Genomic DNA, 21,488 nt, shown 5'->3' on the forward strand with positions numbered 1-21,488 from the left:
GGATGCTGACGGTACAATACGGAATGGGGTGGAAGGGAGGTTACAGCCGGGGCGTGTGTGCAGCGCACGGGACAGCGGTGCTGGCCTGAAGGGGTTTCCATACTACACCGGGTTGACAGCTCGATTCAAGGCGCTCCGCAACCCCCCGGCCCCCAGTACAATTGTTCCAGCGGTACCTTCACGCACGGCGCCTGCCCGGCCCAGGGTGCGTCATACACGGGCTCCGGGGGAGAGTGAGGGCGCTAATCCCTGCCCTGGTGAGCCATGCTGCGGGGAGAGGAAGAGAGGCGGCCCCTGGCCCAGCGCTGCCCGCCCCCTCACCTCAGCCGCGGGCTCTCGCGGAGCAACGGACTCGCTCGCTGGAACGTGAGGCGACGAGGGCCGCCAAGAGGACTCCACAGTGGGCAGGCGAAGCCGCCGCGAGTAACCCCTCCTCCCTCCCGCTTGTTTCTATGGTGACGGACCCGTAAAGCGCGGCTGCGCCAGTGCCGTAAAGGCTCTTCTTGCGGCACTTCCGGCCGGCTGGGCCTAGGGCAGGCCTGGCCTACCCTAGTCTTGGGTCTGGAGAAGGCGAGGAACCTCGTTCTCCCGCAACTATGGAGATGCCGCTGCCGCCCGAGGGTGAGACGGGCCGGGGGCTAGACTTGTCGCCACGGCCCCAGAGGCCCTGGGGGTTCCTTCGCCGGGAGGCTGTGGGGGGTTTGGGCCTAGTCAAGGGGATGGTAGGAGTAGGGGAGAGCGGGGCTGTAACGCCCTTAGCACGGGGAACTGGGGAGGGTGTGCGGCCTCGCGGAGGCCCGGGGAATTGGGGTGGGGGGTGCATGGCCTCAGGGAGGGATGGGGGCCTGAGTAGGGCTGTGACGTTTCCCCCCCTCCCCCCTCAGACCAGGAGCTGCGGAATGTCATTGACAAGTTGGCGCAGTTTGTGGCGCGGAATGGGCCTGAGTTCGAGAAGATGACGATGGAGAAGCAGAAGGAGAATCCCAAGTTCTCGTTCCTTTTTGGGGGCGAGTTTTATGGCTACTACAAGTACAAACTGGCGCTGGAGCAGCAGCAATGTGAGTGTTGTTGCCGCCAAAGCCCTTGGCGGACAAGAACAAATGTATTTTAACCATCCCCTTTCAGAGAAGGGATTGTTAAAGACTTCATAGCTAGGCTGTGACAGAGCTGGGACTAGACCCCAGCAGCCCTGATTCCCAGCCTCCTGATTCAACCACTCCCCTTGTATAGCTGGGAATAGAATCTAGGAGTCTTGACTCTCGCCCTCCACACTTCCAGTGAAGAATAGTGTCTTTTAAGCTGCTTTGAAAGTAAGCTTTTGATTTTGGTGAAAAAAATTGTGAATTTTATATTTTATGTAGCTCAGCCCAGACTCTTTTGTCTAGTGTTTTGTCCTGACCCAGACAAAGCTTGGCTAGAATTTTTTTTCTAATCTTTTTTTGTGGTTGGTGCTCAAGCAGTTGACTTAGTCTTGTGCATGCAGTCGCTCGTACTTTTTATATTATAATTGTAGAAAAATTAAGCCAATCATTATGGAAAAGATGATCTGGCATATTTTAATAGTATTCTTAGAATGTGAATGAGAACTAGGCATTTGCAACAGATCCAACTTGGGATGTCTGTAGTCCCATTGTTAAATACATGTTAAAAATCATGTTGAACTATAACATGCTGGAACTTCAGATTTTGGCTAAGTACCCAGGAGTGTGTGTCAGTTTAATTGATGGTTTTATATTATAAAATTATGTAAGAAAGAGGGTGAGTGTGGTTTCTGGAGTTAACAGGGTGCATAGATTGTTTAGGATATTGGTGTAAACAAACGGACCACTTCTTATGACTCTTACCGTGAATATATTTTTCTGGTAGTGCTGTGCAAACAGACTCAAGACATAGAGGCCACTGCACAGATCCAGCCATTGTCACAGCCCTCTCTTCCGCCAGCTGCAGCTATCCCAGCTCCTCAAGGTGCTCCCTCTGTAGAGGAACTTATCCAACAGAGCCAATGGAATCTCCAGCAGCAGGAGCAGCATCTCCTTGCTATGCGACAGGTAGGCTTAAGATCAAGTATTAGCTTTACATACATTGGACTGCCAGTGGCAGCAGTCCATTGTGTGCCCAAAAAGATTGGGATTGAAGGGAATCTTGAGCATCTTGCTTCTAGATAGTGGGTAATTTAGGGTAGCACATGGGAGGAGACATGACTTGGCATCACTTTGCATATGGTATCTCCTGTAGAACAGAAATGATAACCTGTTTAGAGCAGAGACACATAACCTTTGTTCAACCAAGGACCACATTTATAACTTACTAGGAGAGTGAAGGCTACACTCATCTTGCATAAAATTGAACAGGTTGCAGTTGTGACTTGCAGAAGCTTTAAGCATGCAGCAATCCATTTTTTATCTGAATGATGGTTTCTTGGATCAGGGTGAAACATTGCATGCTGGAAACAGTGGTTTTCATGGGCCACAGGTCAGTATGAAATATGTGTTGCATCACATTGTAGAGTTCTCTGGGTGTGGACCTGGATTATGTGCTGAGTTTTAGTTCTTTGAGGTCCTTGCTTGGTTTCTGCTAGATACCGACAGATACAGGATTTGTCATAGGGAAGTAAGCAGGTAGACAAGGGGTTAGTGACAGCCAGCTGAAACATAGCTGTGCCTGTGTCAGTAGGAGTAGAGAATCTTGGTCTCTGTAGAGGGCTTCCTATGACTAGAAGCACCTCAGACTTATTTGCTGAGTTTTGTATCAAAAGGATATTGCCTATACTAAAACAGTCTTTTTTAGGAACAAGTTACATCAGCGGTAGCCCTTGCAGTCGAACAACAAATGCAGAAAGTCTTGGAGGAAACCCAGCTAGACATGAATGAATTTGATAACTTGCTGCAGCCGATAATTGACACATGTACAAAAGATGCAATCTCAGTAAGTAAATGTCTCAGCTCACCCATATGTTCTGTTCCTGCCTTTGAGGGGATATACTTGTGTGTGTAACATGTGCAGTGACCTGCAGTTTTAGGAGGGTGTGATTGCATGTAAATAGATCAGATAGGTGCTGTTCCAGCTGTGAATGTCATCCTCTCTGTTAATTGCGAGTGATTCCATATGTTTCCTGTCTGCTTATGAACAACTCATCAGAGTTTGTTGACTGCTGTTCAGTACATGAAGGCAGTTCACAGTCAGGAGCGAGTGGGACTCTGCTTGGGGTGTTGGTGCAAGAGATGGGGGCTGAACCACTCTACACAGGGAGACTAGATCAGTTCCCAATTCACAGTACCATTGGGGAGCTCATTTATAACTCTGATGGTTTGGAAGTCTGATAAAGATCTCCACAGAGGGAAGAGAGAAACCAAAAGCTACAAATCATTTGGTCTTAGTCAGTGAGCAAAAGCAAAATGGGATGGACAAAGCCCAAAAAGATGGGTGAGAGGAATTAAGTCTGCTGGACAGAATTCAGTGACCAACATCTTCTTAACCCAAAATAGCCGTTAAAGGTCATTGCTAGTCTGAACATGGTTTGTGACCTCTAATTGTATTGTATACAGTTTTAGTTAGCTGCTTCTTTGCTTAGTTGTACAGTATACTCGATAACAGCTGTTACATGGGAATTCCCTTCCTTGTAGTTACTTGCAGACTAGTGATCTATTGCTTTATGAAATCCATGCAATGTGAACAAGTCAGATTAATTTAAAATATTTTAAATTGGTTTTCAAAGGCTGGCAAAAACTGGATGTTTAGTAATGCAAAGTCTCCTCAACACTGTGAGCTGATGGCTGGACATCTGCGAAATCGCATAACGGCAGAAGGGGCACACTTTGAGCTTCGGTTACACTTAATCTATCTAATCAATGATGTATTGCATCACTGGTAAGGATTAAAATGTGTTCTTCAACTTGTTATTCTCATGAGTTTAATTCAATGGTACTCAAACTTTTTTACTGGTGACCCCTTTCACATGGCAAGCCTCTGAGTGCGACCTGCCTTATAAATTAAAAACATGTTTTAATATATTTAACACCATTATAAATGCTGGAGGCAAAGTGAGTTTGGGGTAGAGGCTATCAGCATGTAATAGCCTTGTGGCCCCCTGAGGGGTCCCAACCCCCAGTTTGAGAACCCCTGGTTTAATTGATAGTCAGGGGTCTCCCTGCTAGAAAATTTGTACTTTGATTTGGCAAAGTTTTATATTTTTAATCTACATATTCTCATCATGTTCAGTGACTGTAGCATGATGTGTATAATTGGTGCAAGCAAAGTGGTGATAGAGTAAGAACTGAATTAACTTTGTCATTGTTGTACATTGTTTCCAGCTGACACTGTGTGGTTAAAAAATATAAAGTATCCTATTCATTATGTACAAATGAGTTACTAACCATATATGTCTGTATTTGAATGAGACATATGTGGGTGGGTATTGCAGCTCATGTAACAATATAGTAAAAGGCTGATACTTTCTTCCCCCCTTCCCTTTTATAGCCAGCGGAAGCAAGCACGAGATCTTCTGGCCGCTTTACAGAAGGTGGTTGTCCCTATATATTGTACTAGCTTTTTAGCTGTGGAAGAGGATAAGCAACAGAAAATTGCCAGAGTGAGTACCTGTTTTAGGTTAGCTTGAGCCTTATGTTTCTATTTTCAATGCCGGAGAAGCCCTTGTGACTAGTTTATAAAGATGTAGATTACTGTACCCTAATTTTTTTCTGTCACTGCTGTCATGCGCTTAACAGTATTTTTTTTTTCCCTGGGTTTATACAGCTCCTTCAGCTGTGGGAGAAAAATGGCTACTTTGATGAATCAATTATTCAGCAGTTACAGAGCCCGGCTCTCGGACTTGGCCAGTACCAGGTTAGCCATGAGAGAAAGTTGGCCCCTCTTTATAATTGCATAATAGATTGCGGACATATTTTAAGTGCTGAATGCAGTAACTCCTCTTTTGTGAGGTGTAAATAGTAGCTGTCTCTTTGTTATAAACTTATATTCTGCCGGACTACAAAAATAATGTAATACATTGTTCTAAAGTTAAATACTGGGGGCCATTTAAAATATAGCATATAATTATACTGTTCTGATTAGGCCTAGTTTCTTCATCCCTTCATCCCATTAGCTTCCTCATATCTGGCCCTGATTCTGCTCCCTTGGTGTGTTTGTTTGTCTTTACGCCCACCCTGGCTCTTTGCTTACTTCTTCCTATTCTCATTTTCTTCTTTCTCTGGCTATTGTTAAAGTTTTTTTTATAGTACCATATGCATCTGTGGTTAACCCTTTAAGTCACCCAGAATGAATGCTGCTAATTGCCAGCTTTTAAATAAGGTAAAGGGAAATACAGGAGGGATTTTCCATATAGCATCTAGTAAATCGTAATGAGGGTTTGTCATCTGAGTAGCTTCAATCTCTGAATCCCTCTAGGAAGAGGTGGATACATTATCTGGGGAAGCTTGTATGAGCAGGGATGGTATCTATTATGGCTGCACAGTAACATCTTGAAAATGCTGATCTTAATTTGTGTCTCGTCCCGTCAGGCAACTTTGATCACAGAATATGCATCAGTAGTGCAGCCTGTGCAAGTGGCCTTCCAGCAGCAGATACAAAACTTGAAAACACAACATGAAGAGTTTGTCAATAGTTTAACACAGCAGCCACAGCAGCAGCAACAAATACAAATACCACCACTGGAGAGTGAGGTAAAATCGACACCCCCGGCTCCGGCTCCGACACCTGCTGCAGCACCGCCTGCTGCTCCAGTCAGTCAAGCAGGTATGATTGCATTCTCAGGACTTGTGTGTTACAAGCTAATGACTGGCAGCTCTCCTGAGAGTTTACCACTTGTCTTGATAATAGGCTGCTACACCTCTACCCCAATATAACCCTGTCCTCCGGAGCTAAAAAAAATCTTACTGTTATAAGTGAAACCGCGTTATATCGATCTTGCTTTGATCCACCAGAGTGCGCAGCCCCGCCCCCCCGGAGCACTGCTTTACCACGTTATATCCGAATTCGTGTTATATCGGGTCGCGTTATATCGAGGTGTATTTAGACTGACTTGCCCATCACTTATAAGTTGTTTGGGCAAATACTGTCTGTTTTTGTTTTTACGGTGCTTAATATCACAGGGCTCATTCTGGTTGTGGCTTTTAGGCACTACTGCAATATAAAATTTGAATAACTGTTGTTGTTTTTTTTAATTAGGCTGAATACCTTATTATTGACCTGAAGCGATTTTCTCCATCTTCTTTAGTCTTGTGATGTTATGTCATTCTATAACTAAAACCATTTCTATTCAGGAGTTTACAGTGTGGCTGTAAAAATGTTCATGGGGCTGTACTTGGTAGTATGTGATTCTTGTTTGTCTTTTGTCAAATGTGCAGCCTGATTCTTCTTAGAGGAGCTGGGCATTCACAAATACCATTAAATGCATTTAAGTTGCAGGCATTTAGCACCTTTGAAAATAAGGACACCTACATTAGGATGCTGAAGCACCGACTTAAAGATCTAACTTTAGGAACACAGGTTTTACATTTTTAACCTCAGAATTTTGCCGAAGTAAAGCAATGCTAACATATCAAATAAGACCCTTTTAAAAGGATACAGTTAACTTGAATTGCATTATTTGAATATTCTGACCAGTTTTGAGCAAAATCTAAGATCACTATAACTGAAAGATATTGGAGAAAACTGTTTTTAAAGCTTGTTTCCCCTGTGCATTTGACAGCACTATGTGTATTAGAGAGAAATGTTTGTTTAAAAAAACAACAGAGAAAGACGGAAAAAGAATTGGTAAGGGTCTTGGGGGTGGACATAGGGCCTGAAATTCCTTTACTAAAAAGGATTAGATTTGAAGTTGGTGTCACTTTAAAACTGTTTTGAGATACTGAAGTTGTTACACATGTGGTAAGTGCTTTCAACTATATTGAAATTAAGAAACCAATAATTGGAGGTCCTGGGCCCAGGGGACAAATTTTTCTGTTAGGGTCATTCCAGAACACTGGCAAGTAGGTCAGGTTGAGATCAGACCGGTCATTGGAAAATTTTTATTAAATTCTTCTTGCTGTAGGGAATTGGGGACTAGGTGATTCTGGAGTTTTTTGCTTCCTGCTCCCTTATTTAGGATCCTAATTAGTAGGGATTGAGCAGGCTCTTGGTCTAGAACATGGTGGCTGTTTTGAGCAAGGGGAGGATTTAGGGGGACTGAAGGAGGAAAAAAATAATAATCAAATTGTTTTATAGCAGAGGAACTTCAAGTACTATATGAAGTATTAATGGTCTCTTCAGAAGCTGGTATAAATTTCAATAGGAAACTGAATGATGTGGTTTAAGTTGAGGTCAGGAGACTCCCACAGAATTATCATTGAACCCAGTGGAATTGAAATGGACTAGGTTTGTAGAGCAAACCAATGTTTGGAAGTAGTCACGTGCAACAAAGGGCGGTTCTTACAAGAGTCTCCAATTTATTTCAGATGATGGCAAATCTCAGCTTCCTCTGGCTGGTTCTGCAGAGTATGATGCAACAGGGGCTGGAGTGCAAGATCCTGCAGCTGCTGGACCGCGTGGCCCTGGGCCTCATGATCAGATTCCTCCAAATAAACCACCCTGGTTTGACCAGCCTCATCCTGTTGCACCTTGGGGTCAGCAACAGGTATCAAACATGTAAATGTAGCTATGGTAAAGCACTGGGGAGTCCAATAATTGTCAGATTGTAAAAATCATCACACAAGTAGGAGCTTGGTGAAAAGCTGGAAATGTTAAAGTCCAGATTTTAAAATATCTGGAGTTTTCTTAGTCAAAAGAAAGCTAAATAGCAAATCATTAATCATATTTCACAGTTGTCCTTCTACTGCTTTTCCTTTATGAGCACGCTGGGGCTCCCTCTGGGGCACAAAGCTGTTTGGGCCATTACTCTTTTGTTGTGTTAAGGACAGAAATCCTGGTGTAGATATGCTGATCAATGACAAATCTTTTCTTACAGTTAATGACAGGATTGAGAAGAACAGTTTAGCTTTTCCTCCAAAATTCTCCTTTTCAGTTTGTCCTAACTTTTGCTTGCAAAGCAGACTCTGTACACAGATGTTTGTTTCCCCCTCCTCTGTGCACATGTAGCACTCTAGGTAATAATTTAGAAATAGACTGTTTTTATTACATTCTTTATTTTTATAGCCTTATGACCAACCTCCTTACCCTCACCACCAGGGACCTCCACACTGTCCTCCATGGAATAACAACCATGAAGGAATGTGGAATGAACAGAGAGACTCAGGATGGAATAACCAGCGGGAGACCCCTTGGAATAACCAGCCAGATCCTTCTTGGAACAACCAATTTGAAGCACCATGGAACAATCAGCACGAGCAGCCTCCATGGGGAGGGGGCCAAAGGGAACCTCCATTTCGAATGCAGCGGCCACCTCACTTCAGAGGCCCGTTCCCTCCACATCAGCAACATCCCCAGTTCAATCAGCCCCCACATCCACATAATTTCAATCGCTTCCCACCTCGCTTCATGCAGGATGACTTCCCACCTCGCCATCCCTTTGAAAGGCCGCCTTATCCTCATCGTTTTGACTACCCCCAAGGGGACTTTCCTCAAGGTAAAGTGGATACTGAGGATGCTGATTGCTGTTTTAAAATTAATTAGTTCCTTGTGATGAGAGCTCAACATCAAAGGAATGGGGTAGCCCTTCCTGGAAAGCTCGCACCTCTCAAGGGCTCACACCCCTCACCACCCGCTGCTGTACACCTTAGTTTTAGAGTTGTAGATTTCCAAAGCCAGAAGGAACAACAAGGAGTCCTTGTGGCACCTTAGAGACTAACAAATTTATTTGGGCATAAGCTTTCGTGGGCTAGAACCCACTTCATCAGATGCATGGAGTGGAAAATACAGGAGCAGGTATAAATACATAAAAAGATGTGAGTTGCCTTACCAAGTGTAAGATCAGTCTAACGACAATTCAATTGACAGCAGGATAGGGTCCACTGTGATCATCTAGTCTGACCACCTACATAACTCAGGATTGCCGTGAATTAACTCTTGCTTCAAGTCAAATTGCTGTGGTTGAACGAGAGCATATCTTTTAGAAAAACATTCATTGTTGATTTAAAAACTTCCAGTGATTGAAAATTCACCACAATGCTAAAATTTCTTTGAAATGTATTGGATGGAGCCAACATCATGTGTGAGTAGGGAGAGTAGCCCAAGCAATAGGAGAGAATAGAGAGCTAAACCCAGACAAATTGCTCCATCTTCTGGATTTTAGCAGGGAACTGGAGAGACTTTTCTTATTAAATGTAAACAGGGGAGAGAGCCTGGATATGGTACACACACATTTTTTACTTCATGTTTAATAGTATTCTGCTTCTAATGAAAGTGAGAGACTGCCGGCACTGGCTAGAGTTGGGTTAGTCATAGTGCAGGCTTCTCCCTCCTGCGTCTGTCTGTCTGCTCATTTTTGCCCTGCAGCATCCTCTTCTGTTCCAGGCTGGATTTCCCATGCAGCACTGTCCGCGTATTTCACGATGGCCCAGTTGTGTGCTGTATCAGTCCTGGTACACACAACCAGTATTTTTGCACACTAGGGGTCATGCTGAGATCATTCATTGCCTTATTTTAACAGGAACATTTTCTCTCCTACCTTTCGGAATGCCCTTCTAACAAAGCACTTGCATGTCATGTCCTCCTGTGAAACCACTCCCATCTGTTTGTCTATGCATGTTGATAGAACTTGCAAGTCTACTGCTTTGGAGATGGACTGCAATTGTATTTTGAGTCTTTAGAAGTATATCACGTGGGTGCCTTCTTTGTTGAATGCAAGGTAAATTGATTTTGAGAATAGAAACTTTAATTGTAGCACTTTCAAAACTCAAGGTACCACAAAGCGACAGGGGCTTAGTTTTTGAAATTTGCTATTGAAGATGTGGGTGGATGTTATGCTGGGGCGGGAGAGAGACTGTAGGTGCATCAAGAGCACAGACCTGTACCCAGTGCCTTCTCTTCCCTGTAGTGGTTAATGAGCTTTCCTTGTAGTAGGATTTTTTTTCTCTTAGAACAAATGTATGTGGTTGGGGGCATCTCAATTAATTGTCCTCCTTCTTGTCTTCCCCTCTCTAAAACCAAATAAGGCTTTCTTGTCCTTCTCTGCAGAAATTGGACCACCTCATCATCATCCTGGGCATAGATTGCCTCACCCTGGAATTGGTGAGCATCCTCCTTGGGGTGGGCCACAGCACCCTGATTTTGGGCCTCCTCCACATGGATTTAATGGGCAGCCTCCTCACATGCGGAGACAAGGCCCCCCTCACGTAAACCATGATGATCCCAGCCTGGTGCCAAATGTCCCCTACTTTGATCTTCCTGCTGGACTTATGGCTCCACTTGTGAAAGTAAGTTGCTGAAATGGAAGCTGAGCAGAAGGGTTAAAAGATCAAACTCCCATGATCAATTTTAGGGACAGTTTAAAATTAATGAGTTCTTTATTACTTCAAAGTAGTGTGCTTTCCATATCGTACCCATCAATCAGGATTGGCACAGGGGACATTTTAGAAAAGCAGCTAGCTAGACTATGAAGACAGAAGACATTTCTCAAAATGTTAAGTCCCATCGATTTTAAATTTTACCCATAATTTTAAAATCAGTAGCACACAGTGATTTATAGTAGTGTTGAGAGAGTCCCAGTTGCTGCCAGCCATGTTTGTTAGCTGGTCTTAAACTCTTTTCTGTGAAGACTTTTTTGTAATTCTGATCTAATACAAGTGAACAAAACACCAGAAAATAGACTGTAGGGAATATACTGGCTGCTGTGGGATGGGTTAAATTGGTATAATTTATATAGTATTCTAGATGAATTAATAGGTCTATTCTGTGTCTAAATTCTGTTATTCCCAGTGCTCATCACTGTTTCCCAAGTCTTGTGCCAGAAGCTTGGATATCATGGGGCTGTATAGACTACAACTGCATCTTATACACCTAGGAATCCCGGTTAACGTTCTGCCAAGTTTAATGCTGCAAATGTCACTAGAGTTTTGTTTTATACTAGATGACCCAGTGCTTGTTTGTGGTACCTGCCAAAGCCTTATTTTTAGACCATTTTAAACTCAGTAATGAAGTGCAAGGTCTCTAAGCAGTTAGACTTTCTAGGTATATTTCTCTCTTTAGGTAGTCACCCCATGACTTGAATGCCATCTGTTTTGTTTCTGGCAGCTTGAAGATCATGAATATAAGCCTTTGGATCCTAAAGATATACGTCTTCCACCTCCAATGCCCCCGAGTGAGAGATTGTTGGCTGCAGTTGAAGCATTTTATAGTCCACCATCTCATGACAGGCCTAGAAACAGGTAAGAATGCTAACAATATGGTAAGGAAAATGCCCTGCCCTGAGAAGCTCTCAGGGCCTTTAACTTGGTTCTGCTAATGCTGAAATAAGTACTCTAAGTTACATTTTGAACTTCATCCACTCCAGTGTGATGTCCGGTCTCATACTGAGAGCACATGAGACCGCTTTCCCCAAGCCTCCTATTTTCTAAAAATCCTGAACTCATCTATTTGACAAAAGTGAGCTCTCCCCATATATAGACTCTGTGTGTGGTTGATACCTTGCAGTGAAGGCTGGGAGCAGAATGGGCTGTACGAGTTCTTCAGAGCTAAAATGAGAGCTAGACGGAGGAAAGGTCAGGAGAAGAGAAATAGGTAAGAGTTCCCTTGCAGTGCCTTCTGACATTTGCCATTCATTTAGACTGTGCTACTGCTGCCTTAATTAGACATATAGTGAAAATCTTGTTGACAATGTGTTGGGGCAATAATTATGTCTTAACTTTCTGGAGTTTGATTTATGTAACATATAGAAAACGGCATACTTGCCACCCTGGCAGGCTTTGGCTTCACTTGGTTGTCAGCAAAATTTCAGCATGTTTAAATTTTAGTTTAAAAGAAAATACATGTTTGCTTTTCATGCGGCTCACATGAATCTTACTCAGGTTTCTTGGTATTTTGTTATCCCTATGCAGTGGGCCATCTCGATCTCGCAGTAGGTCTAAAAGCAGAGGTCGCTCCTCCTCACGATCCAATTCAAGATCTTCAAAGTCATCTGGCTCCTATTCAAGATCCCGATCACGATCCTGCTCCCGATCACGATCCTATTCACGATCGCAGTCCAGGTAGGGTGAAGCAAGAGCTCATTAGGGATTATGGCTAGCTAAATCACCTAAAATGCTGGAGGTGTGCCAATGTGATCCTTCACAACAGCCCTTTGGAGGTAGGGCAGTAAATATTCCCAATATTACTGATGAGGAAAATGAGAGAGAGGTGAAATGAGTTGTCCAAGGCAATGCAATGAGATAGTGGCAGAGGTGTTAGTTGAACTCAGAAGTTCCTGACTCCTGACCCTGTTACTTTAGACCGTGCTCCCTTTGCATATTCAACAAATCTCTCGTAGGTTGAGAATGCATGGTTTTTTTCTTCCAGAAAATGGAAGATTCTGAAACTTTAGCTCTAGTTTTTTTGCTTTCTTCATGAAACCTTAATTAGTTTAAGGCACCGAAGGTCATAAGGTTTTGTTCAGGGAGATGAATATACAGAATATACACTGGAAGCTGTGTACATGAAATGGTATATCAGCATTTCTGTCCATAAATTCTCCAGATCTTAGATACCTTTTTAAAAATACTATTTTATTAATGTCAGAGGTGAATTACACAAGCTAGGGAACCAATGAAAAGCTATATATTGCTATAATTCTGTGCAATAGAGAAAGGTAACTGAGTTCACACACTCTTACTTTCCAGAAGCAGAAGCAGGTCCCACTCTTCCCGTAGTCGGTCACGGTCAAGGTCAAGATCAAGATCTAAATCTTATTCCCCGGGAAGACGGCACCGGTCCCGATCTCGCAGTCCCACTCCTCCGTAAGATTTTCCATTGGATTGAGTTTGGTGATGTACTCTTGAGTGTGCTGAGGTTGGCCTAGGATATTTCTGATAGTTTCTGTATATTAAACACTTCATTAATTCGGTAGAAAAGGGCAGGATTCTAAGCTGATCAAACCATAACTTGAACAAACTGCACAGTCATGTCATATATACATGGAGAGAGGATAAAATTACTTCGTAGTTCCTGGTAATGACTAAATCTTGTGTTTTAAAACATTGCATAAAAAACCCTTAGGTACATAACATGGAAAGGAAAAGGAGTTCTCTGGCCATGTTTGCACTTTACTCTTGGGAAAACCATGGTATCTGATATCCTTGATATCCGCTGTTGGGGTGGCAGAGATACATAGAATGTGCTGCAACAGGACTCCTTGTGTCTTGCCTTTCCAAAGGTTTGTCTGGCTAGTTACGTTGGTTATAGAAGTTTAAACAATACATATGCATAAAAAATAACTTATTTCACTGTGTTAAAAGATATTGAATATGTTAAAATTCTAATGCTAAATTATAACTTGTATTTTCTCTTAGCTCTGCTGCTGGATTGGGCTCGAACTCTGGGCCTCCTATACCTGATTCAAGACTTGGAGAAGAAAATAAAGGGCATCAAATGTTAGTGAAAATGGGTAAGATTTATTGTCTTTGATTGAAACAATCATCCTGGTTCCTCCCCCAGATAGAACCTTTCACAAAGCAGAGGGAGGAAAAAAATCAGCCTTCTGACTTTAGGACACTGTGTGTTTTACACCTTACTCCAGAAGGTCCTTGCTCTCCAGGGTTTCACGTACTGTATGGGTGAGAGGCTATGATGTAATTTTTATGGTGACCCTTGGCTTGGACTCTTCTGCCTAAAGATAATTTAAGTCATGCTCCTAAAGAGTGTAGACTTCAGAGATAAAGCCATGTTGCATTCATAAATATGTGGGCCAAACTTGTTCTGATCCCCCAGTTAAAGTTGTGCACACATTCCGCTGTCTAGGATCAACTGTATTGGATAACTTCTCTAGATGACCAGCTTAATTGTCACATTAGAAAGGCAGCTACCACATTCAGACAACAGATAAATGTGAGATAACAGGAAACTAACACTGAACACCAAGACACGGGTCTACTAGATGTGTGTTCTGAGCAGACTGTTGTGTGGTGGCAAGACCTGGACCACTGACAGCAGGCGTCAGAGAAGGCTAAACACTTTCCACAGCCACTGTCTTTTTCCATATTCTAAATATCAAGTGTGAATCCAAAGTTCCTGACACTAAAGTACTTGAGAAAGCAAAATTGCCAAGTCTAATCACTAGTCTCAAACACAGACCTCTCGATTGGCTTAGTCACCTGCAACATATGAACAATGGATGCTCCAGGGCCCTATGCTGACCTAGGCTCAGGTTCAAGGTCATTTGCAAGAAGGACTTGAAAACTTTCAACATCAACACTGCAAGCTGGGAAGAAACCGCTAGCAACAGGCCACACTTGGAGGGCTGTGCTGCATCAGGAAGTTGGAGGCTGAAGAGAAGTAGCTGAAAGAGGAAAGCAAAGAGAGCGAAGAGGAAAGACCAGCAGATCTGAAGTGCTAGTAGTGTACTGTCTTCATCTTCTGGCCCCATGTCTTAGGCCTGCATTGTTTGTGGAAAGACTTCAAGAATTAGACTTTTTAGCCACTCACAATGCTGCAGCATGACATACAGTAACTGAACTACTTTGGTGTTTACACCATTCTTTTGAGAGGGATGGCTGCCATATATATCTGTATAAAGCACCGAGGACTAAATGCATTTCATACAGAATCTTGTTGGGCCTCAAGAGGTCATCTAGTCCATCTCCACCATGCTGAGGTAGGACCAAGTATATCTAGACCAGTGGTTCCCAAACTTTAACAACCTGTGAACCCCTTTCACTAAAATGTCAAGTCTCATGAATCCCCTCTTAAAAATGAATATTTCCAGGGATTTTCTCCTTTACCTGAGTATAAATTATAAAAGCAGTGAACTTGGAAATATAAAACTTGTTTTTGTGACATGTTTATTACACACTATGTATTATTAAGTATCAGAGGGGTAGCCGTGTTAGTCTGAATCTGTAAAAAGCAACAGAGGGTCCTGTGGCACCTTTAAGACTAACAGAAGTATTGGAGCATAAGCTTTCGTGGGTGAATGCCCACTTCATCAGACGCAAGACTGTGTGTCTGATGAAGTGGGCATTCACCCACGAAAGCTTATGCTCCAATACTTCTGTTAGTCTTAAAGGTGCCACAGGACCCTCTGTTGCTATGTATTATTAATTATTATTTATCATTACAGTATTTTTATTGCATTATGAAAATGGCAACACTCTTCCAAGATCTCACTTTTGTAGCTTGTATCACTTTGAATAGGCCTGTTATAAGACAAGGCTCCTATGTTTCATCAAGGAGTATCAGATGTGAAACAGCATAAAGGTATTTAAGAAGCCAACTCAAAGAGTTCCTCCTACGCGAGCATTCAGGTCTTGAGCAGTCCAGGCAAACAACACACGTTACAACAAAGCTTAAATTTGTTCTTCATAATAATTTTAAAAATAATACTTGCTGCCTGTTTAATTTTAAAAACAGCAAAAAATATCCACCTCCCTTTCCATTTCTTATAAGGAGTCTTGAAGGTTAAGTCTCCTCAGTGTCCCATGCTGCCCAGGGACCCTAGGGACAGCTCTGTCCGCCATTAGGGAATTTTTCCCCAAGAACCCCCTGTAACGAACCCCAGTTTGGGAAAAACTGATCTAGACCAACCCTGACAGGTCTTTTGTTTAACCTATTCTTAAAAACCTCCAATGGTGGAGATTTCACAACTTCCTTTAGTAACCTATTCCAGTACTTAACTATCCTTACAGTTCGAAAGTTTTTCCTAATATCTAACTTAAATCTCCCTTGCTGCAAATTGTTCCTTGTCCTACCTTCAGTGGCCATGGAGAACAATTGATCACTGTCCTCTTCATAACGGCCCTTTAATGTATTTTAAATGAAAACTGTTAATGTGTATGTGAATTGTGTGACGATAGGCCCATAGCACCCAAGGAACTCTGAAAATAACTGGCACCCCCTACAATCATGAGTGCCTGAGAGAAGGGATTGAGAGGTCATAATTTCCCCGTTTTTGCTAATAGTAAATGAAACCAGCCACTCATTTCGTTGTCCATGTTATTTGTGGCCTTGATTGCAAAAGGCTGAGACTGGTGCAGGTTGTTTTGGGGCTTCTGTTGTAAACTGTTGTTTCTTACAGCCTTGTCAGAAACAGTATTAACATCACTGTTTTATAGCATCTCTTTAAGTACTTATGGCCCCTATTGTCATAATTGATAGAGGCACTCGTACTAACAAATTTATCCTCATTCACCCCTTGTAAGGTAGAGAAGTACTATTAATAATCCCCATTTTACAAATGGGGAAGTGAGGCAGAGAGAGTAAGTGACGTGCTGGGGATCACAGAGGAAGCCTGGCAGAGCACAAGATTGAACCTAGAACTCCTGAATCCCAGGCTAACACCGTAACTGTTGGGACTAATCTTCCTTCTAACATATTAGCATGCCAAATCTTGCCATCTTGCTCTTGTCTGCTTCACGTGTGACAACTTTTTAGCTGGAAATATAGACCTCTCCTCATTTTCTACTTTCCTCCACCCCAAACTGTCCTACAGCAGACAGTTGTTCATCAGTCACTCATACAGGTTCTAAATTGTTTTTATGCAGACCTTCATAACAGTGCCAGCTTAAGGCAATACAGGGCCATAGGCACCTTGTTATACACCTCCACCCCCAGTCCCACTAACATGGTGAGTGGTAGTTGAAGGGGCCCTCACCCCCTGCTTCTCTGAAAGGGAATATGCCATGGGCATGGCAGCAAGGGGACTCCCTACACTAGGTACTTACTCCAGTAGACAAAATATATCTGCTTGGTTGAGTGGGAAGGTGGAGCCCATTGCACTCCTCCTCCTTGCACACACAGTGTCCTCTGTCAGGTGGTGTTGGTTCCTCCCATTCTCAGCAGAGCCGCAGGTCTTGAAATTAATACTTGAGATGAATGGTATTCTTATCAACCTGTCTGTACTGGGCTAGCTTGATTATCACTTCAAAAGTTTTTTCTCTCTTACTTAATTGGCCTCTCAGAGTTGGTAAGACAACTCCCACCTGTTCATGCTCTCTGTATGTGTGTATATATATCTTCTCAATATATGTTCCATTCTATATGCATCCGAAGAAGTGGGCTGTAGTCCACGAAAGCTTATGCTCTAATAAATTTGTTAGTCTCTAAGGTGCCACAAGTACTCCTGTTCTTTTTGCGGATACAGACTAACACGGCTGCTACTCTGAAACCTGAGATGAATGGGACAGTTCACCCTTCTCAGAGCTATTGTATCAGGCTGTATCAAGCTTCTTGTACACTATTTCTTCATTTTTGTTTCCTGTACAATTCACACTACTGAATTTAATTACAAGATGCTCTCCCATGTCTTTTTTATAGGATGGAGTGGATCTGGAGGACTGGGAGCCAAGGAACAAGGAATCCAAGACCCAATTAAAGGAGGGGATATCCGAGATAAATGGGATCAGTATAAAGGAGTAGGAGTTGCACTAGATGACCCATATGAAAACTATCGCAGAAATAAAAGTTATTCGTTTATTGCACGCATGAAGGCCAGAGATGACTGTAAGTGAATGTTGATGGACAATCTAAAAAGGTCCTGTGAACCCTTCATAGTTAATATAATAGCTACTTTAGCCCACTTGACAAGAGTTTCCCTAGACTATAAAATCCAATGGAGGTTGCATAGGGAATCAAAAGATTAAGAACATACATTAGTTTTATAATTTGTATTATTATTCATTTTTAAATTTCTGGGTAAGTAAATGCTGCTCTCTGAATAACCCCAATACTTTTTTCCTTGGTAAGAGCTGTTGTCGCACTAATTACTCCTGGGGGCATTCTGCACCAAAAAATTAAATTATGCACACAATATTTTAAAATTCTGCACATTTTATTTGTCAAAATAACACTATATAATCTCACCAGTTTCAATTATTTTGGTATTTATTTCAAAATGTGTCAGCAAGTATGTCTATAACAATACAGAGATGCACAAAAAAGGAGTGGAGAGTTAAAGAAACCCCTATAACAACCCAGTTCCTGTTTCTCTGCCTCCTTCCTCCCCTTCCCAGAGGCCAGCCGAGGGGCCAGATACCTGCCTCACCCCCCCGCCCCGAGCCCAGCCGTGGGGTCCCCTGGAGATACCTGCACCCCCTCTGGAACACACACCCACACCCACCCCAGTGGAATCCACAGGGAGAAATGCTTGGTCCCAGGCTTCCATGGAGTTTCCTGCGTGCTGCTGTTTCCTTCCCTCAGGGCATGCTGGGAACTGCAGCTGCAAGGAGCCCTCTAGCTCCTCCCCCTGGCACTGTCTTCTATGTGCAAGCTAGGCTCTCCAGGTCCAGTGGCCCCTAGTGGCAGCCAGCAACACTGGAGCCCATTTATGTGGGGGAAAGGAAATTCTGCATGCACGTTAATTTGTGCAAAATTCTGCACTGCACAGAATTCCCCCAGGAGTAACTACATAGAGCTGCTATCTCTTCCAGAATACTTGGTTAAAACTGCAAAGGCTATTGCAGCAGGAAAGAACTATGCATTTACTAAATTTAATCTGAGTTGAGCTTTATTTGCAATTTGGAAATTCATGTGCATTTTTAATTAACCTCTTGTTCCATTCCAAGTCAACCCCACTTAGCTCCCTCCTTTGCAAGCCATGTTTTGGCTGTGGTGTGGTTGCTAGGCAGTTTGCTTTTTAACCTTCAGGAAACTAGATTTCCTCCCTAAACTACTTGTGGAGGATGGCTAATGGCTAGTAGGGCAGGAGGAAAGGATGGATTTGTGGGTACTGGGAGGCAGTCTGGCATTCCTGCCTGGTTTTGTCTATCCAGCTGTAAGCTGCTCACCCTTGCTGTTGAGTTCTGCTCCTTTCCTAAGGACCAGAACCAGCAGTGGGTAGGCACAGCACAGGCCTAAAATAGAGGCTCAGGAAAAGATGACACAGATCAAACTTAGTTATTTGCCAATGTGAGTGGCACTCTGTGGGATGGAGAGCCTCATTTTGAGAATGAGGGAGGGACAGGATTTGTAGGGGTTCTGAGTGATAAGTACCCTTGCCGAGTAAAGAGTCACAATTAGCAATGGGGAAAACAGTAAAAGAGGGAGGAGCTTTGGGCAGGCAAAGTCACTTCTGGCCATAGCTCTAAGGCTGTGTAACAAAATCTCTGCCAAAAAAAAAATGTGGAGAGAGAACCCATTTTGTGAATGGAGCCCTCATCCTAAACTACATTACTCTTCAGACAGAACTGAGACTAACTGCAGAATGTGTAAGAACTTTTTTCCCTATTGTTTCAGTGAAGCGTGAAACCCAAGACCCTCCACCACCTGAATAAGACTCCCTGAAATCTGAAGAAAGATGTCTTGCATCTTCTACAAAAGATTAAACTTAATCTTGTATAAATCAGGATTAATGTCTGGAGGAAGTGACATTAAATGAATTACATTTAAATCTGATGGAAAATGGAAGGCTATGACATGTACTCCAACATTTGTTTAGTGCTTTAAAAAGGCCAGTCATTTCTGTTACATGTCTAGCGAGTTTAAAAATACCCATTTATTTTGCAAATTTTTAAAAATTAGTTACCCATTTTATACTAGAACTAAACCCCTGCCAAGCTATCCCTAATCCAGGATTGTGATCCACTCATTCCTGTGGAATACAGATGTTACTTGTTATGGTTTTATGTCTCTTGTTCCATAATGTATGTTTTTCTCTCAAAGGTTAATTCTATTTGAAGTGGAGGGGTGCTGCCTTGGGAGCAAGTCAGACTGATGCTGAGCAGTGTATCCTAATGTCTAAATGGGGAATGAAGCACCTAATTCCAATACAGGTGACCTATGAGCACTGTATGAGCTTATTAGAACCTACTACACAACTTAAAGCCCCCTACGCACCATCTGCTGCAGTCACAACTCTATTCAGAATGTAGAGTGTTAACTGTTTTAGCCACTCAAGTGCTCTAAGATGTTCAATGCTTTATAATGAAAGGCATTCTTTAAGCTTTTTATATTTTTGTATATACCCTTGAATAAAAAGCTAAAACTAATTCAGTAGAGAAGACTTCATTTTCCCCACCCCACAGTTCTAAATATGAAACATTCTTGGAAACCACCCTGCCTACAAAATACCCTTTTTTGTAACTAAATTCTGTTTCCAGAGACCACCAGCTACAGATGTTAGACATCCTTACACTGCACCTCCACTGCAGAGGTCTGTCGGATGGCAGCCTCTTCCAGAGCCATTTTTACAGTAAAAACTATCTTCAAAACCATCGAGTACCCTATAGTAAATAATCAACTTGTTCTAGATTTATTGTAGCTGTGAAACTGTAACTGTCTGTGAATCAGCAAAAGACATGTATGTTACCAACTTGTGAATTTTACTGTTTTGCCTTCAAATAAACACTTTTATAAAACTGCCTTTAGCTCGTTTTTCAAAGTAAGTGGGTTGCCCTTACCTAGATAAAGTAGTATCGCCTTATCTTGCCTGGAATTCATCTTTATTTTTGGAATAGGTGTTCTGAAATTTTTTTTATAACTTAAGGAGGACAAAATTATATCCATACACAGTTTAAAATAAAGCAGTGCACTAACTTAATATGGTTGATATTTTTTCCCTTTCAGACTCCTTGCTTGAACAATACCAGAGGTTTGCATTTTTTACCATATCACCACTGTTAAATATGCAAGTCAAGTTCTGATTTATAATGCAACAAACACTACATATAATCCTTTGTTTCTTTGCTTGCTAGGTTTAATGTGCTGTTTCCTACTTAGCACATTTAAGTCTAACTTACCCGTGAAGACATGTAGGTAGTTAAAACTAAGACATTTGCTGTAGTGATAGGCTACTTTCCTGTTTCTGAACAGCATGTACATAAGGATAAAGTTTACAGATGGCATGAATTTGCACCACATACAAAATTAACTCAGTATCTGCCTTTTCTACAACAGTTGAAAATCTTATTTCAGTTTGAGACTTGCAACTGAAAATCCCACTTGTGAAAGTAAATATGGTTATTCATTATGGTAAGGTCAAAGCAATTCCTGCTACTGCTCTTTCATTTTCTGAACTTCTTCTAATGCTTGCTCAATTGTCATAGGTGGGGATTTGTGATTCTTGATGTACTGCAAAGTAATAAAAGGTTGGTTAATACTTAAATGCTCGATCAATGCTGAAAATAAGATAAGCTTTCCTTTCTATACCAGCAACAAAACTGTGGTCTCTATCCAAGCTGGTGGAGTGTGGGAGAGGAAGCCTCTTGTGTGTTTGATGAGCGGAGGGAGCGGTGATAAAGAAGTTTGTATGTAAGTTCTTTGGAGTAGGAACTATTTCTCTGTATAGCATCTAGCACATTAAAAGCTCAATCGGAACATTTATAAAGTGCTTGACTTTGCAACCACAGTTAGGAAGAGCTGAAATTGGGGGTGCCTGTGGAACCTTAATTCACCCCATTGTGCATATGCATTAAAAC

At 42.3% G+C, this 21,488-nt stretch overlaps 2 protein-coding genes across 6 annotated transcripts in view; one reads left to right on the top strand and one right to left on the bottom strand.

Moving 5' to 3' along the window:
• CHERP (calcium homeostasis endoplasmic reticulum protein) lies at positions 1-20,433 on the top strand. 5 transcript variants are annotated; one of them, XM_042862035.2, is made up of 18 exons: positions 1-621; positions 885-1,058; positions 1,867-2,048; positions 2,788-2,925; positions 3,716-3,867; positions 4,477-4,588; positions 4,753-4,842; positions 5,517-5,751; positions 7,452-7,630; positions 8,149-8,578; positions 10,129-10,367; positions 11,185-11,318; positions 11,584-11,670; positions 11,988-12,137; positions 12,765-12,881; positions 13,434-13,528; positions 17,392-17,577; positions 19,309-20,433. In XM_042862035.2, exons 1-18 carry the CDS (start codon positions 597-599, stop codon positions 19,344-19,346), a joined length of 2,763 nt encoding a protein of 920 aa, XP_042717969.1. In that variant the 5' UTR covers positions 1-596; the 3' UTR covers positions 19,347-20,433. The 5 variants fall into 5 exon arrangements, with proteins under 5 accessions (XP_042717969.1, XP_042717971.1, XP_005279099.1 ...); XM_042862037.2 differs by having other exon boundaries at positions 19,735-20,433; XM_005279042.5 differs by having other exon boundaries at positions 8,182-8,578.
• The window catches only part of C25H19orf44 (chromosome 25 C19orf44 homolog), a 12,708-nt gene continuing 9,160 nt past the window's right edge, over positions 17,941-21,488 (bottom strand). Inside the window, exon 8 of the mRNA XM_024108216.3 lies at positions 17,941-21,141. Within this exon, the coding sequence (XP_023963984.1) occupies positions 21,064-21,141 (78 nt within the window). The 3' untranslated portion in view covers positions 17,941-21,063. The remainder of the gene's footprint in view (positions 21,142-21,488) is intronic.

The sequence above is a fragment of the Chrysemys picta genome, chromosome 25, assembly GCF_011386835.1.
Source record: "Chrysemys picta bellii isolate R12L10 chromosome 25, ASM1138683v2, whole genome shotgun sequence".
Classification (NCBI taxonomy): Eukaryota; Metazoa; Chordata; order Testudines; family Emydidae; genus Chrysemys; species Chrysemys picta.

Excerpts from the sequence above, each read along its gene's own strand:
- CHERP (XM_042862035.2), top strand. The coding sequence starts at position 597 with ATGGAGATGCCGCTGCCGCCCGAGG. Across the intron at positions 3,868-4,476 it reads AATGATGTATTGCATCACTG|CCAGCGGAAGCAAGCACGAG; the intron begins GTAAGGATTAAA and ends TCCCTTTTATAG. Across the intron at positions 5,752-7,451 it reads TGCTCCAGTCAGTCAAGCAG|ATGATGGCAAATCTCAGCTT; the intron begins GTATGATTGCAT and ends AATTTATTTCAG.